The 15,508-nt window shown below is 41.7% G+C and overlaps 1 protein-coding gene across 1 annotated transcript in view; it reads left to right on the forward strand.

Moving 5' to 3' along the window:
• The window catches only part of Ube3c (ubiquitin protein ligase E3C), a 107,194-nt gene extending 91,962 nt beyond the window's left edge, over positions 1-15,232 (forward strand). Inside the window, exons 20-23 of the mRNA XM_021162266.3 lie at positions 721-909; positions 1,038-1,104; positions 5,633-5,763; positions 14,288-15,232. Coding sequence (XP_021017925.1) covers positions 721-909; positions 1,038-1,104; positions 5,633-5,763; positions 14,288-14,458 — 558 coding nt within the window. The 3' untranslated portion in view covers positions 14,459-15,232. The remainder of the gene's footprint in view (positions 1-720; positions 910-1,037; positions 1,105-5,632; positions 5,764-14,287) is intronic.
• The last annotated feature ends 276 nt before the right edge of the window (positions 15,233-15,508 follow it).

Genomic DNA, 15,508 nt, shown 5'->3' on the forward strand with positions numbered 1-15,508 from the left:
TAAATTTAAGATTCATTCTAGATGTAGAAACACAGTGTAGCCAGGAGATGGTGGTAGCTGGGGAGGCAGAACCAGGCCAATCTTTGTGAGTTCAAGGACAGCCTGCTTTACAAAGTAAGCTGCAAAACAACCAGGGCTAAACACAAAGAAACCCCATCTTGAAAGAGAATAAATAAAGAAAAAGAAACAGTGTAGCTGTATTTGCAGTTTTGTTTTGTCTTTTTCTTTGTTTTGGTTTGTTTTGAATTTTGTTTTTAACAGAGTTTTCACTGTATAGCTCAGGACAGACTAGAAATCTTCCTGCCTTAGCTTTCCAAGTGGTGGAATTAATGGGCATGTAAATATATCTTTCTCCTTCCCTTCAAAATCATGTACTACTGTCCTTTAAATCAAACATTCTATAATAGAGGCAGCATCCAAAAAGAGATGAAAGGAAGTATAGTGACTGTTTATTCTCCAGAATGAGGGCCTTGTTCTCTCTGGGACCCTTTGATTCATAACTTTGCCCTTAGTGGCTCTGCTTTTTAAAAATGAAATTGTTACAGTTCCCTTATTTCTTATTGCTAGGATAGGACAGGATGCTTAATGATGGAAAAGAAAAAGTTCCTGCCTCTTGTTACAGCTATCCCTGTGCTACTGGTATATGTTGGATTTTTATTTAAACTTAAACTTTTGTTTCCCTGTTTTCACACCTCTAGAACCCTGTGTTTTCTGTTACAGGTGGTTGAACTTAAATTTGGTGGGAAAGACATCCCGGTAACTGGGGCCAACCGAATTGCCTACATCCACTTGGTGGCTGACTACCGGCTGAACAAGCAGATCCGACCACACTGCCTAGCTTTCCGCCAGGGCCTGGCCAATGTTGTGAGCCTAGAGTGGCTCCGAATGTTTGACCAACAGGAAATTCAGGTATCGTGACTACTACTTACCCTCAAAGACACAAAACAAAGCACTTTGTTTCACAGGAAACAAAACACTTTCTGAAAATATCCCTTCAGGTTTACAATTTAACTATTTTCTCCCTCTCCCCTCCCCAGGTATTAATTTCTGGTGCACAAGTTCCTGTAAGTCTGGAGGACCTAAAATCCTTTACAAACTATTCAGGTATGTAGCACCACATTAGACTATGCCTTTCTTATAGGTCAGTTGTCACTATAACCTCTTATATCCCTATTTTATGTTCACCTTACTGTGAACTACTGTCCTCAGTCACTTTCATGGCTTCCAGTGTGCAAGTGTGAGCCTCTTCTCATTTTTATAATGTTCAGTATATTGTGTATTTTCTTCTTCATGATTTACCTTTTATTTCTACTCATAGACATTTGGTTATTCCCAGTCTTGCTGGGCGGGCATGGTGGTATGTTTTCTCAACCTCAGCACTTAAAGACAGAAGCAGGAGGAGCTTTGTGAATTCTAGGCCAGCAGTTCCCAGAAAGTCAGGGCTATGTAGAGAGACTTTGTCTCAAAAACAACAACAAAAATAAAAAGTGATAGGCGGGCTGGTGAGATGGCTCAGTGGGTAAGAGCACCCGACTGCTCTTCCGAAGGTCCAGAGTTCAAATCCCAGCAACCACATGGTGGCTCACAACCATCCGTAACGAGATCTGGCGCCCTCTTCTGGAGTGTCTGAAGACAGCTACAGTGTACTTACATATAATAAAATAAAAAAAAATAAAAAAATAAAAAAAGTTCAGTTAAAAAAAAAATTTTAAAAAAAAAGTGATAGGCTAGCAAACATACCATCTGTAGTTAAATGTGCTTAGCATGTGTGAGCCTCTGGCGTCAAGCCCCAGCACAAGAATCATTAAACGAATAAATAAATAAAGCTGTATTAGCCATTCTATTACTAGACACTACATGCACACAGGTTTATATTCCTGTACATAATTAGGAGAGAGGAGCTGTTTGGTTGGTTGCTTCGTTCTTTTTTTTGTTTTGTTTTGTTTTGTTTTTTGTTTCTCTGTGTTACTCTGGCTGTCCTGAAACTCACTCTGTAGACCAGGCTAGCCCGAACTCACAGAAACCCACATGGGTCTCCCTTCCTATGCCACACACAGATCAAAGGTGTATGCCCCCAACTGGTTTCGTTTTGTTAAGTAATCTGCTTTAATTAACATAATGGGTTTGGAGGTATATTCCTTTAACCCTAGAACTCAGGAGGGTTTCTGCAGAAGGGGAAGTCATTTCCAAGTCTCACACTATAAACAGACATAAGAAAGTAGATTAACGGGGCTGGAGAGATGGCTCAGTAGGTAAGAGCACCCGACTGCTCTTCCGAAGGTCCAGAGTTCAAATCCCAGCAACCACATGGTGGCTCACAACCATCTGTAATGAGATCTGGCGCCCTCTTCTGGAGTGTCTGAAGACAGCTACAGTGTACTTACATATAATAAATAAATAAATCTTTAAAAAAAAAAAAAAGAAAGTAGATTAACAACCCCAGTATAAACTTTAGTATAGCGTACAATAAGCAGTGTGACTTGAAGACAATATTTGCGAGTCATACATAAATACCTAGTTCCTAGAAAAGATAAACTCTTAGCAGCTAAGTGCTGTGATAATGTGAGACATAATCTCAAGGAAGATTTAATTTCATATTCATTTAGGAATAGTATTAAACAACATGGGTGTTGGGCAGGATGTGGAAAAATTGAAAGCTTCATCTGCTGCTCATAACAATCTAAAATGGTACGGCTGTGGTAAGAATGGCTCTTTGGTTCCTGAAAGAGTACAGCTTAGTGGTAGAGTACTTCCTGGTGTACATGGTTCTGTTCCTATCACCACCAAATAACAAAAAGTCAGAACAAGCTGGGCAGTGGTTGTGCACATCTTTAATCCCAGCACGCAGAAGGCAGAGGCAGACAGATCTTGAGTTCCAGGACAGCCAGAGAGAGAGAAATGCTGTCTCAAAACAAAAACAAGTGCTGGAGAGATAACTCAGCAGTTAAGAGCATTGACAACTCTTCCAGAGGGCCTGAGTTCAATTCCCACAACTACGTGGTGGCTCACAACTATCTGTAATGGGATCCAATGCCCTCTTCCGGTGTGTCTGATACTCTCATACATCAAACAAATAAATAAATAAATCGTTTGTTTGTTTGTTTGTTTTTAATTGGTTCTTGTGTACAGGTATTCTGCCTTAATGCGTATCTGACTTAGTAGTGTTTAATTCCCCTGGAACTGAAATTATTAGCAGTCGTAACCTGCCATGAATGATGCAAAGAATCAAACCCAGGCCCTCTGGAGGAGGAGCCAGTAGTCTACATTGCTGCACCAATTTTCTGGTCCCCTCTTTGTAAAAAATTTTAGGACTGTGTATGAGCGTGCATGGATGCACAAAAGTGCAACAACATTTTTGTGGTCAGAGAATAGTTTGTGGAAGTCAATTCTATTCTTCTAATATGTGAAACCCAAGAACTGAGTTCAGATCCTCAGGTTTGGTAGCAAGTTACATACCCACTGAGCTAGTTGTTCAGGTCCCAACATGGATGAATCTTGAGCCCATTCTGCTAAGTGAAAGAAACCAGGATAAATGACAGATACTAGCTGGTTCTGCTTATGTGAGGCACCTGAAAGAGGCTCACAGACTCATAAAGGAGACTGAACTTGAAACTACTCCAATGAGAAGGAGGGCAGGGTGGGGCTCCTGTTTGAAGTGAGACTGATGGCTGCATGGAAAAGTAAATGTGATCAATACTCTTGAATTCTCACATGAAAGTGATTTAAATGGTGAATTTTAGGTTGTATGTTTTACCACAAAATAAAAAAAAATAATTCTGGGGCTGGAGAGATGACTCCGTGTATAAAATGTTCTTGCTGCTGGGCCTGAGAACCCGAGTTTGATCCCAGGGATCCACATGGTAGGAAAAGAACCACAGACGCAATAAATAAACAAATGTACTTTTTAAATTAAGAAAAAGAAACCCAAGCTAGATGTAGTCCTCAAGAGACTGAGGCAAGATTTCTGTGTTTAAGGCAAATCTGGACTGTATAAAGTGAGGCCAGGAGACAGGTGGAAAGGGAAGAGAAGGGAAAAGAGAAGAAAATACCCAGCTAGAGTTCCTGTGTTCAGTTAAAAGGCGTTTTGTATGCGCCAGAGTTAGAGACAGAAGGTCAGAGGTGTCTGTAGGAGCTTTGTGAGAAAAATGGAAATGTTCTAAATATGGATGTGCTAGTGATTCAAAATTTACTAAAAATCACTTAAATTTGCATTGATGTGTGTGCATTTTATTTCTTCTGTAATTGCTGTTGCTCTAACCCTGAACTCTAATTTTATATAAAAACAAATAATGCCACAGGTCATAGTGTCTGCACTCTCCAGTCATATGTTTAGGAAAATGTCATCATTCTGACCTTTCTTTGCCAAGAAATTGCCCTGAGTTGTTTGACTTCCCTGTCTACACTGAGAGTTTATACCTTTAAGGATCCCAGCTATTCCAGTAAATAGATTTAAAATATTACCATAGTCATTTTGGTGTCAATTAATGCACTTAAGATATCTTATTGATGTTATTTCTGTAGTGTTTTAACAATGGGGGAACAATATATGGCAATTTTTTTAGTTTTAGGAAGCACTTAATGAGATTAAAATCTATAAGTGGCAGATAGTACATCTTAGAATTGTGTTTAATAACAGGCAGGGCTGGTTGTCAGCCACAGTCTGAGCCTTATTATCTATCAGAAGGAGTGGCAATAAATAGACATGGAAATCATATTGGCCAAGTGCCTAGCTCTCTGAGAAATTAAGATATCAGTGTGTACTGGCTGGTTTTGTGTGTCAACTTGACACAGGCTGGAATTATCACAGAGAAAAGAGCTTCAGTTGAGGAAGTGCCTCCATGAGATCCAGCTGTAAGGCATTTTTCTCAATTAGTGAGCAAGGAGGAAAGGCCCCTTGTGGGTGGTGCCATCCCTGGGCCGGTAGTCTTGGGTTCTGTAAGAGAGCAGGTTGAGCAAGCCAGGGGAGGCAAGCCAGTAAATAATATCCCTCCATGGCCTCTGCATCAGCTCCTGCTTTCTGACCTGCTTGAGTTCCAGTCCTGACTTCCTTTAGTGATGAACAGCAATGTGGAAATGTAAGATGAATAAACCCTTCCCTCCCCAATTTGCTTCTTGGTCATGATGTTTGTGCAGGAATAGAAACCTTGACTAAGACACAGTGTCTACCGTTTTTTAGATATATATCCAAGTGTCAGTTCCTACTCAAGAAGGTCTACTCAACATGTTGTTGGTTTCTAGTGTTTGCTAGGCATCATTTCATGCTGGCTCCATCGTGGTCACACCTACCCTCTGCAAAGGACCAGAGGCAGGTATCTTTTAGTTTGGCTTAGAAAACCTACTCCCCTATCTCACAGACCCCTCAAAACATTGGTGTCATATTCCCAAGTTTGTTGCTGCTCCTTCTGCATTGGTTTGGGGTAGGGGTAGGGTATTTGTTTGGTTTGGTTTTGTTTGTTTGTTTGGTGTTTCTCTGTAGCTTTCGCTGTCCTGTAACTCAGTCTGTACTCCAGGCTGGCCTCAAACTCAAGGGATTCATTTACCTCTGCTTCCCAAGTTCTGGGATTAAAGGTATGTGCCACCACTGCCTGGCTTGGTTTTATTTTTAATGCATCATATGTTCATTTTGTCATAGGGGGCTATTCTGCCGATCATCCTGTCATTAAAATCTTTTGGAGAGTTGTAGAAGGTTTCACTGATGAAGAAAAGCGCAAGTTGCTCAAGTTTGTAACAAGTTGCTCTCGCCCCCCTCTCCTGGGTTTCAAGGTATGCATCTTCTATGCCATTTTCTTTAAAACCATACAGGTCTGACCACTATATGGTTGCTGTCTTTTTTTTTTTTTTTTTTTTTTGTCCCATTCTAAGTACTAAGTGATGTTATAATTGTATTTAGGCTTTCAGTGTCTAGAGAGCCTGTGTTCAGGTAGGCTGCCTGAAGTTATAGTCATCAGCCTTGTCAGTCAGTTTTCCACTCTGAATTGAAGAGTACACAACCTAAAATGTAGGAGTTGAGATGAGCAGTAGATTTGGTCATGGCTGTTATTAACATATGCTTTACATTATCCTAGCCTTGTTTGATTATTTCTGAAAAGTAATTACCTAGCCTATGGTTTTTAGTAACTAAAGCTATTTGAGGGATTGGGGAAGTGGATCAATTAATTAGCAAATACCATGCAAGCAGGAGGACTGAAATCCAAAACCTAGTATCTACCATACAAGGTAGTGCATGCCTTTAATCCCAGGATTCTGGTATCTGTGGGTTGGAGACCAGCTTGGTCTACATAGTGAGTTCAAAATCAGTGAGAGCTAAATAGTGAGACCCTGCTGTCTTCAAAACAAAACAGAGTAAACAGATACTCACTACTCAGTTGAAAAAAAGCTGGTCCTATAATCTCAGCGCTACAGAAGTGGAGACAGAAAAATCCTTGGAGCCTGCTGGCCAGCCAGTCAAGCTGAATTAGTAAGCTTGAAGTTCAATGAGAGATCATGTTTCAAAACATGAGAGGCAAGACAAGATGGCTCAGTAGACAACAAGATGGCATTTGTAATGTCAACACTCCTACAGTACTTTGAGAATTAGAGACTAGACACTCCCTGGTGATTAACCTAGGTTACTCTGTGCAGTAGAAATGAGACATTCTGCTTTGAAAGAAAGTGACCGGATAGAACATACTCCATGGAGTTGTCCTCTAATCTCAAATACACTATATACACACAGATACATACATACATACATACACACACACACACACACATACACACACACACACACACACAAAATTTACAAATTTAAATCAGGTGGAAAGCAATTGAGAAAGTCACCCAACCTTTTACTTCCACATGCATTACCCATACCCTCTCATACAAACATTCCACACACAAAAGTGTTCCTTGAGAAACATTTAATGATATTTCCTATATTCATTTTAAAATTGGATAAAGCAACATTTATACTTAATAAATATCATTCATACATACATACATACATACACACATACATACATACATGAGGAACCAGCATAATTACTCAGTGGTTAAGTTACTGCCAAGCTTGGTATACTGAATTTAATCTCTAGGACCCACATGGAAGAAGGAAAGAACCAGCTTCCACAAGTTGTCCTACGACTTCAACATGAATGTCAGATGCATGAATGCAAGGTTGCCTTCTGCCACCCCCACATATATGCTGTGGCAAAACTGGAAAAGACTTTGCCCACTTTAACCTCTTGCCTGGCCGTGTTTGCTCTATAGTCCTAAATCATTTCAGAGATTAGGAATATCTTTCTTTTTCTTGTTAGATATTTTACTCTTAATATCCTAGAATAGAGATAGTCCTATAGTTCACTAATTGTAAGTCACTACAATTCAATAATCAATAATAAAAGAGTTTGCCTATGGTGTATTTACAGTGTCTAACCCACTAGTTTAGAGTCTGGCTGTTAGGACTACAGCTCCAACAAACACTGGAAAGCTTGTTAGAAACAGATATTTAAAGGCTATTGGGACCAGCTGCTTCATACTGCTGTGTGGAGCTAGGCAGCCATGTTTCTAATCAGTTTCTGAGGCTTAGTGAAGTTATGCCACTTGTCCCTTAATGACCCCCGTAGAATTTGTCTTTCAGGTAAGGTTCCAGTGTATTGCCATGCATGGGCATGTTTTTTGGTTTGTTTTGTTTTTGTTTGGTTTTAGATGGTATTGCTCTATAGCTTAGGCTTATCCTTGAACTCACTATTTAGCCCAGACTGGCCTCAAACTCTTTAGTCCTGCTGCTTTGGTCTCATGAGTACTGGGATTTGGCCTATATTGCCTTACCAGGTTAGATATGTGCTTTAGTTCCTTCCATGTGTCCTGGACAGTTTGAGTAGGTATAAACAGGTTCTTATGAAAGTGTTCTATGGCATCATCTCAAGCAGTGTGCTCAGGACAGGTGATGGCATTGGTTATGAGGTCCCAGCTGGAAGAAGGCCAAGAGTCAGCTAGTAAAAGACATTGAGCTGTAGATACTCAGACATTTAAAAGAAGCAAATTACTATAGTATGATCAGAAGATGTGAGTGGTTTTTTTGTTTTGTTTTTTATTTATTTTTGGTTTTTTGAGACAGGGTTTCTCTGAATAGCCCTGGCTGTCCTGGAACTCACTTTGTACACCAGGCTGGCCTCAAACACAGAAATCCGCCTGCCTCTGCCTCCCTAGTGATGGGGTTAAAGGCGTGCGCCACCACGCCCAAAAAGAGTTTATTTGACTTACAGTTCCACATCACTGTTTATCATTGAAAGAAGTCAGGACTGGAACTCAAGGGCAGGAACCTGAAAGCAGGAATTGATACAGAGGCTATGGTAGATTGCTGCTTGCTGCCTTGCTCACCATGACTTTCTAAGCCTGCTTTCTTACAGATCCAAGAACCATCAGCCCAGGGTTGGCCTCATTCACAATGCATTATTAGGCCCTCCTCCTTCAATCGCCAATCAAGAAACTGCCCTACAGCAGTGGTTCTCAACATCCTAGTGCTGTGACCCTTTAATACATTTTCTCATGTTGTGGTGACCCCTCCAGCCATAAATTCTTATTGCTACCTTATAATTATAATTTTGCTACTCTCCTATGAATTGTACTGTAAATAATCTGTTTTCCAATGGTCTTAGGGCGACCCCTATGAAAGGGTTGTTTGGCTGCTGCCCTATAGGCTTGCCTACATCCTGATCTTATGGAGACTTTTTCTCAATTGAGACTCCATGCTCTCTAATGACTCAAGCTATGTGTCAGTTGACATAAATAAAAACTAGCTAGCGGGCTGGGGAGATGGCTCAGTGGTTAAGAGTGCCGACTGCCCTTCCAAAGGTCCCGAGTTTAAATCCCAGCAACCACATGGTGGCTCACAACCATCCGTAACAAAATCTGATGCCCTCTTCTGGAGTATCTGAGGACAGCTACAGTGTACTTACATATAATAAATAAATAAACCTTTAAAAAAAAGAGAGAGAGAGAGAGAGAGACTATTTAAAAAAAAAAAAAAAACTAGCTAGCACAGAAGTCTGAGGTTGTTCAAATGCTAGGATGTCAACTCACAACTTTTAATGAACATCGGAGTGTCTCATCCTATGACCTTTAACTAATTTATCTTCTTTAGTCACAGCACCTGAAGCTCTAAAATCTCAGTATCCAGCCAGATGTGCAGGTACCATTTTGCTCCCCTGAGCCTCATCTTGTTGATGCTTGCAATGAGGGGTGAACTAAGCAGACGTCTGATACCTGTACATCAAGGCTGGGAGAATAAGCCAGTTCGGGGCACTTTGCTTTGTTGTTGTGTGTTGGGAAAGAATGCAGTCACATCTCAGATACCTGATGGTCCTCATGGGTAGCTGTTGGTTATTTGTACCATCTGGCCTTTCTTTCCTTGGATCTCAATGTACTGGTCTGCAGTTATCATCAGCTTAGAACAGATATGTATTTAGCCTATAGGCAAGTATAATTGTGAAATTAATCACACAATTCTTGCTAGGTGTAGAGTTAGACCTGCCATCCATCCAAGTATCTGCGAAGTAAATGCAAGAAGATTAGGGTTAAGTCATCCTTTATTATGTACTGAGTTCAAGGTCAGCCCAGAAAGTCACAAACAAAAAAGTAGTTTCGCCGGGCGTGGTGGCGCACGCCTTTAATCCCAGCACTCGGGAGGCAGAGGCAGGCGGATTTCTGAGTTCGAGGCCAGCCTGGTCTACAAAGTGAGTGCCAGGACAGCCAGGGCTACACAGAGAAACCCTGTCTCGAAAAAAAAAAAAAGTAGTTTCTTTACAGCCTCATTTATGCAGTGTTAAAACTGTCTATGTGTCTATCAGCAGTTTGTGTGCTCCTATGCAGTACGGTGGGAAGAAACACTGTATTACTTGGGCAGAGTCATAGGACATGGTAGCAGAGAAAAAGAGGAAGGCACAGAATAATGGCTGTGATGTGCTGATACAAAATGAGAGAAGAAAACTTATTTCCTTCTTTGCATTAAATGTCAGTGGACGTATCTAAGGGCATCTGGGTATCTGCAACACAGAATTGAAGGGTTCAGTATTGTACATTAGACATAACCATGAAGCTGGAAGGATGACTTGGAAGAGGACCTGGGGTCAGTTCCCAGCACTCACATGGCGACTCCCCAACAGTATTTTAACTACAATCTCAGAGGATCCAACTCCCTTTCTGGCGACTCTGAGGGTTTTACACATATAAAATTAAATTACATGAATCAACATGAAGAACAATAATAACCAGCATTCACTGTTACATCTTTAAATAGCATTCATTGGCACCATCCTGTCCACATACCCAGTAGTGTAGACCAGGTACTCCTAGAAACAAGCTACCTGTTCTTGACTCATCTTATGTTCCTGTCTATAACATGATTATATGGGGAAAATGTTAGAAACCAACAGATTTGCTCAGTTTTTATGTTTGAATTTTGCTTTTTTGGCAGCAAAGCAGAGTTGTAGCCATTTCCTCAGATCTAGTTGGAGGCGAGTAGGAGGGGGAGACTCATCCCTGTGGCCTGTGGGTCCAGCACTCTGATCACTTCTAACCAAATAATGCTAGTAGCCACATGTGACTGTGGCAGTTCAAAGTGCAAATCATTTTATCACCAACTGAAACTTTCTAGAAAGAACTTTTCTGGTCAGCTTAGGTTACATCAAGAAATGATTTGTGGGCTGATGAGATGGCTCAACAGTTAAAAGCACCTACTGCTCTTCCAAAGGTCCTGAGTTCAAATCCCAGCAACCACATGGTGGCTCACAACCATCCCTAACAAAAATCTGTTGCCCTCTTCTGGAGTGTCTAAAGACAGCTACAGTGTACGCATATAATACATACATACATACATACATACATACATACATAAACAAATCTTTAAAAATAAATAAATAGAATGGAATAAATAAATAAATTATTTGTGCTGGGCAGTGCTGGCACCTTTAATTCCAGCACTTGGGAGGCAGAGGCAGGCAGATTTCTGAGCTCGAGGCCAGCCTGGTCTACAGAGTGAGTTCCAGGACAGCCAGGGCTACACAGAGAAACTTTGTCTCAAAAAAAGAGCTATAGTAAAGTCCTCAGTGTAAAAGTACACAAAAGTATATGATGTAATTGTTGTCTCTGAGACTTACGCTCTACTTTATACTTTATTCTGAACTCTGGCTGGCTGGTTCAACACAGCTGTTCTGGTTCAAACTCCTCTCCAAGACAGCTAATTCAATCTGACTTCTCTCGGCTCTCACTGAATTGCTCTGCTTGGCTTCAAACTAATTTTGGCAATTTGTTGTAATTTTCTGGCTCCTTATTGTGACCTTAGGCTGCTTCTGTTGACCTTCACTGAAGTTCATGGACACTAATGAGCTCAGCTCCACTGCACTACCCTTACTGCACTTACTGACTGAACAGAAGTGACTGTACTGCCTTCAGCTCGACTCAGCTGTCTCTCCCTACACTCTCTTTCTCCTATGCTGTTCTCATGAGAGTTGAGCGTATCCTATTTTTATCAAGTCTTTCTCTGATTTGTCATTTTGTCTGTCCCTCAGTTAGACATCTTTGTTTGGAATTGAAGGTGTGTGTTAAGGACTTGCCTATATTCCAGAGTAGCCATGTTGCTGGATTAAAATTCCTCTACACCCTAGAGCTGTCCCTTTCATTGAGTATCAACTCTGAAGGGACAAGGAGGGCATTAATACCTGGAAGCCATTCGCTCTGGTCCTTCATTCATCACACAAGTTCAGACTATGTTGCCAGTTTAAAACAAAAACAAAACAAAACATTATTGGGGCTGGTGAGATGGCTTAGTACCTGCCATCAAGACTGATGACCTGGATTTGATTCCTAGGTCCCACATAGTTGAAAGGAATTCCTGCAAGTTGTCTCCTGACTTCCATAGGTGCTCATGGTATGTGTACATGCACACATACATTAAATTTAATGTAATTTAATTTTTTTATTTTTTTGGGTTTTTCCAGACAAGGTTTCTCTTGGCTATCCTGGAACTCATTTTGTAGACCAGACTGGCCTTGAATTCACAGAGCTCCTCTGCAACTGCCCCCGGAATAGTGGGATTCAAGGCCTGTGCGACCACTGTCTGGTTCAATTTAAAATTTTTTAGTAACTTGAAATCATGCTGGCTATATGACTGAGCCACCAGTAAATAGGTCTCTCAAGTTACTTGCTTTTTATATAGAGATTGTGCTTTGCTTACATTTCTGTCATGTTTTTTTTTAAGATTTATTTTTTATTATTATAATCTAAATACACTGTAGCTGTCTTCAGACACACCAGAAGAGGGCATCAGATCTTATTAAGGATGGTTGTGAGCCACTATGTGGTTGCTGGGATTTGAGCTCATGACCTTTGGAAGAGCAGTCAGTGCTCTTACCCGCTGAGCCATCTTTCCAGCCCCTCTGTTGTGTTTTTTTATGTGTGTTGTTGACACATCTACATGGCTTCTAAATTCAGTATTTATACTGAAGTTCATTTGAAGTGTTCATCTGACCCTTGCTGTCCCCTCTCTCTTGAATGTTCTCTCTCTCCCTCCCTCCTCCCCTCTCCCCACCCCCTCTCTTGTGAGATGGGGATCTTACTCTGTAATACAGCCTGGCCTCAGGCTTTCAATCCAGTCCTAGTCCTGTCTCAGCTTCCTGAGTACTTTGATAAGAGTTGGTTATCAGGGGCTGGAGAGGTGATGACCCACTGTTAAGAGCAATGGTGTACCGGGCGTGGTGGCACACACCTTTAATCCCAGCACTCGGGAGGCAGAAGCAGGTGGATTTCTGAGTTCGAGGCCAGCCTGGTCTACAAAATGAGTTCCAGGACAGCCATGACTACACAAAGAAACCGTGTCTCAAAAAAAAAAAACAAAAGAAAAGAGCAATGGTGCCTCACAGCTGGCTATAACTACAATTCCAGTGATCTGGTGGTCTTTTCTGACCTCCTTAGGCCCCAGAAACACATGTAGTTCACATATACATAAAACATAAATAAATGACTTTTTTTTTTTTCCTTTGGAGGGGAGTGGGTAGCTAATCCCAAGCAGGCGGATCTATGAGTTTGAGGCTGAAAATCTGTGAGTTTTATGCTAGACTGGTCTACAAAGAGAGTTCTAAAACTGCCAAGGCAGAGAAACCCTGTCTTGAAAAACCAAAGGAGAGGACGGTAGAAGGGGGTGCAACAGCACATACAGCTTGTCATTTCCATTTTACTATATTCACACTGAGCAATTCATCATTTTGCTATACTTGGAGCTTGAATTCTCTATGTAATTTAAAAAAAATAGGGGGTTATCGGGGACTTTTGGGATATCATTGGAAATATTGGAAATGTAAATGAGGAAAATACCTAATAAAAAATATTAAAAAAGAAAAAAAATAGGGCTGGAGAGATGGCTCAGAGGTTAAGAGCAGAGAACCTGGTTAATTTCCAGCACCCACATGGCAGCTCAGAACTATTTGTAACTCTACTTCCAGGGGACCCAACATCTTCACACAAACAAAACACCAATTCCAAAGTGTGTCTGTTGTGTGCGTGTGGGTGTAGGTGTGGGTGGCTGGGGAGGTAGTTCACCAGGTAAAAGCAGCAAGCCTGACAACCTAAGTTCAGTACCCAGCACATGTGGTAAAAGTAAAGAACTTACTCCAAGTGGTTGTCTGCTTACTTCTACATGTTCTGTGACATGTGTGTGTCCACACCCAAGTGTACACAACTACAATATAATTTCTAAAGACATTTAAAACCATAATGAAGTTGGGCAATGTTGGTGCATGCCTTTAACCCCAGCGCTCGGGAGGCATGTAAATCTTAGAGTTCAAGGTCAGCAGCTCTTCAGATGGCAGTCCTGGACAGTCAGGAGTATACAGAGAAACTCTGTCTCAGAAATATATACATACCAAAATATATACATACCAAAAATACATACATACATACACACACACAAACACACACAAACAAAGGCAAGGATCTGGAGAGGTAACCTAGCCGTTAAGAGCCTATTCTGCTCTTGTAGAGGACCCAAGTTCAGTTCCCAGCATCCATGTCCAGTAGCTTACAACCACTGTAACCTCAGCTCAAGGGGTATCCAAATACCTCTGGCTACTGAATGATGCCCTCACATGCACAGTCACACCTACTTGTACATATATGTAATTTAAGATAATAACTCTTTACAAGAAAGAATACTTTTGAGAAAAGCAGCTTCCAGAGTAACTGACAAGCAAGCTCTGGTAGGCTCCAAGCTATACTAGAATCCTCTAACCATATCCTGTGCCCTGTCTTCTAGGAGCTATACCCTGCGTTTTGCATTCACAATGGAGGCTCTGACCTTGAGCGGCTACCTACAGCCAGCACCTGCATGAACCTGCTGAAGCTCCCAGAGTTTTATGATGAAGCCCTGCTGCGAAGCAAGCTGCTGTATGCCATTGAGTGTGCTGCTGGCTTTGAGCTGAGCTGAATTGAGCCCAGAGAACTCGATCTTACCCAAAGGCAGCCAGCACCTACCAGACCCAAGAGAGCACTCAGGCAGGACCCTCAGCTCTCCTCAGGCCTTCTATCTGGCATCTCTCCCTTTCTAATTTTTTTTCTTTAGATGATTTTATTGTGACACAGTCACATACATAGATGGACATTGCTTTTCACATAACCTAGCTATTGTTATGTGCTATGTGGCTGGTTTAGTAATTTTGCCAAGAAGAGCACAGATTTTAGAATAGTGGCAACTCAGTGAAATTAACCAAAGATGAAGCTTTGGCCTTGCTGACCCAGTTTATATCCCTTCTTGGGTCAGGCACCAGTATCTGCATACAGAATCTGGGGCTGATACACAGAGCCAAGCCACTGCTTCTCGTGTGGTTGATTGTTTACAAGCCTAATTGTAAAAACTGAAGGCATTTTTCCTGCTGCCTTTTCCCAAAGTGGTTAGGTTTGGAGAATGGATAACACTAGTATTATTTTATTTGTGCTTTTTAAGCCATGTCCCCCAGGTGGGAATCGCATGCTTGTCTTCAGACTCCTACTGACCTGCCTCATGAGGTTTGGACATGGCTGTGTGGGTTGAGGTGACTGCTGCCCTCATTGCTCTTTGCCTGTCTCTGCTTTCTGCCTGGAAAGCTTTCCAGGAGGTGGAGGAGGAGGGTCCTTACACTTCCTGAGGTACTGTGTCACCTGCAGTGAGTCGGCAACTGGGGATGTGGGCACTGCAGCTTTTATTAAAGTCATTTGAACCAAAGTGGCGGGCTGCGTCTCTCCGTGATCCATATGCCCTCCTAGCCTGGCTGTACTGCCCATCATCTTGCGCATCTTGGGGGGACTTATCCCAGGCCTCAGCACCTCTGCTTTCTGCCGCTGTTTTGATAAGAAGACAGCATCCCTGGCATCTGTCAGGGAAGAGCATCAGGCCAGGTGATTCTCACTTGGGCACTTTATCAGGGTCAAACTTGTTGCCAGTTGACCTCAGCCTCTGCAAACAAAGCAGGGAAGCATCTGAGAGGCTAGCATACAAGGA

The sequence above is a fragment of the Mus caroli genome, unplaced genomic scaffold, assembly GCF_978045245.1.
Source record: "Mus caroli unplaced genomic scaffold, Mus_caroli_1 scaffold_4, whole genome shotgun sequence".
Lineage (NCBI taxonomy): Eukaryota > Metazoa > Chordata > Mammalia > Rodentia > Muridae > Mus > Mus caroli.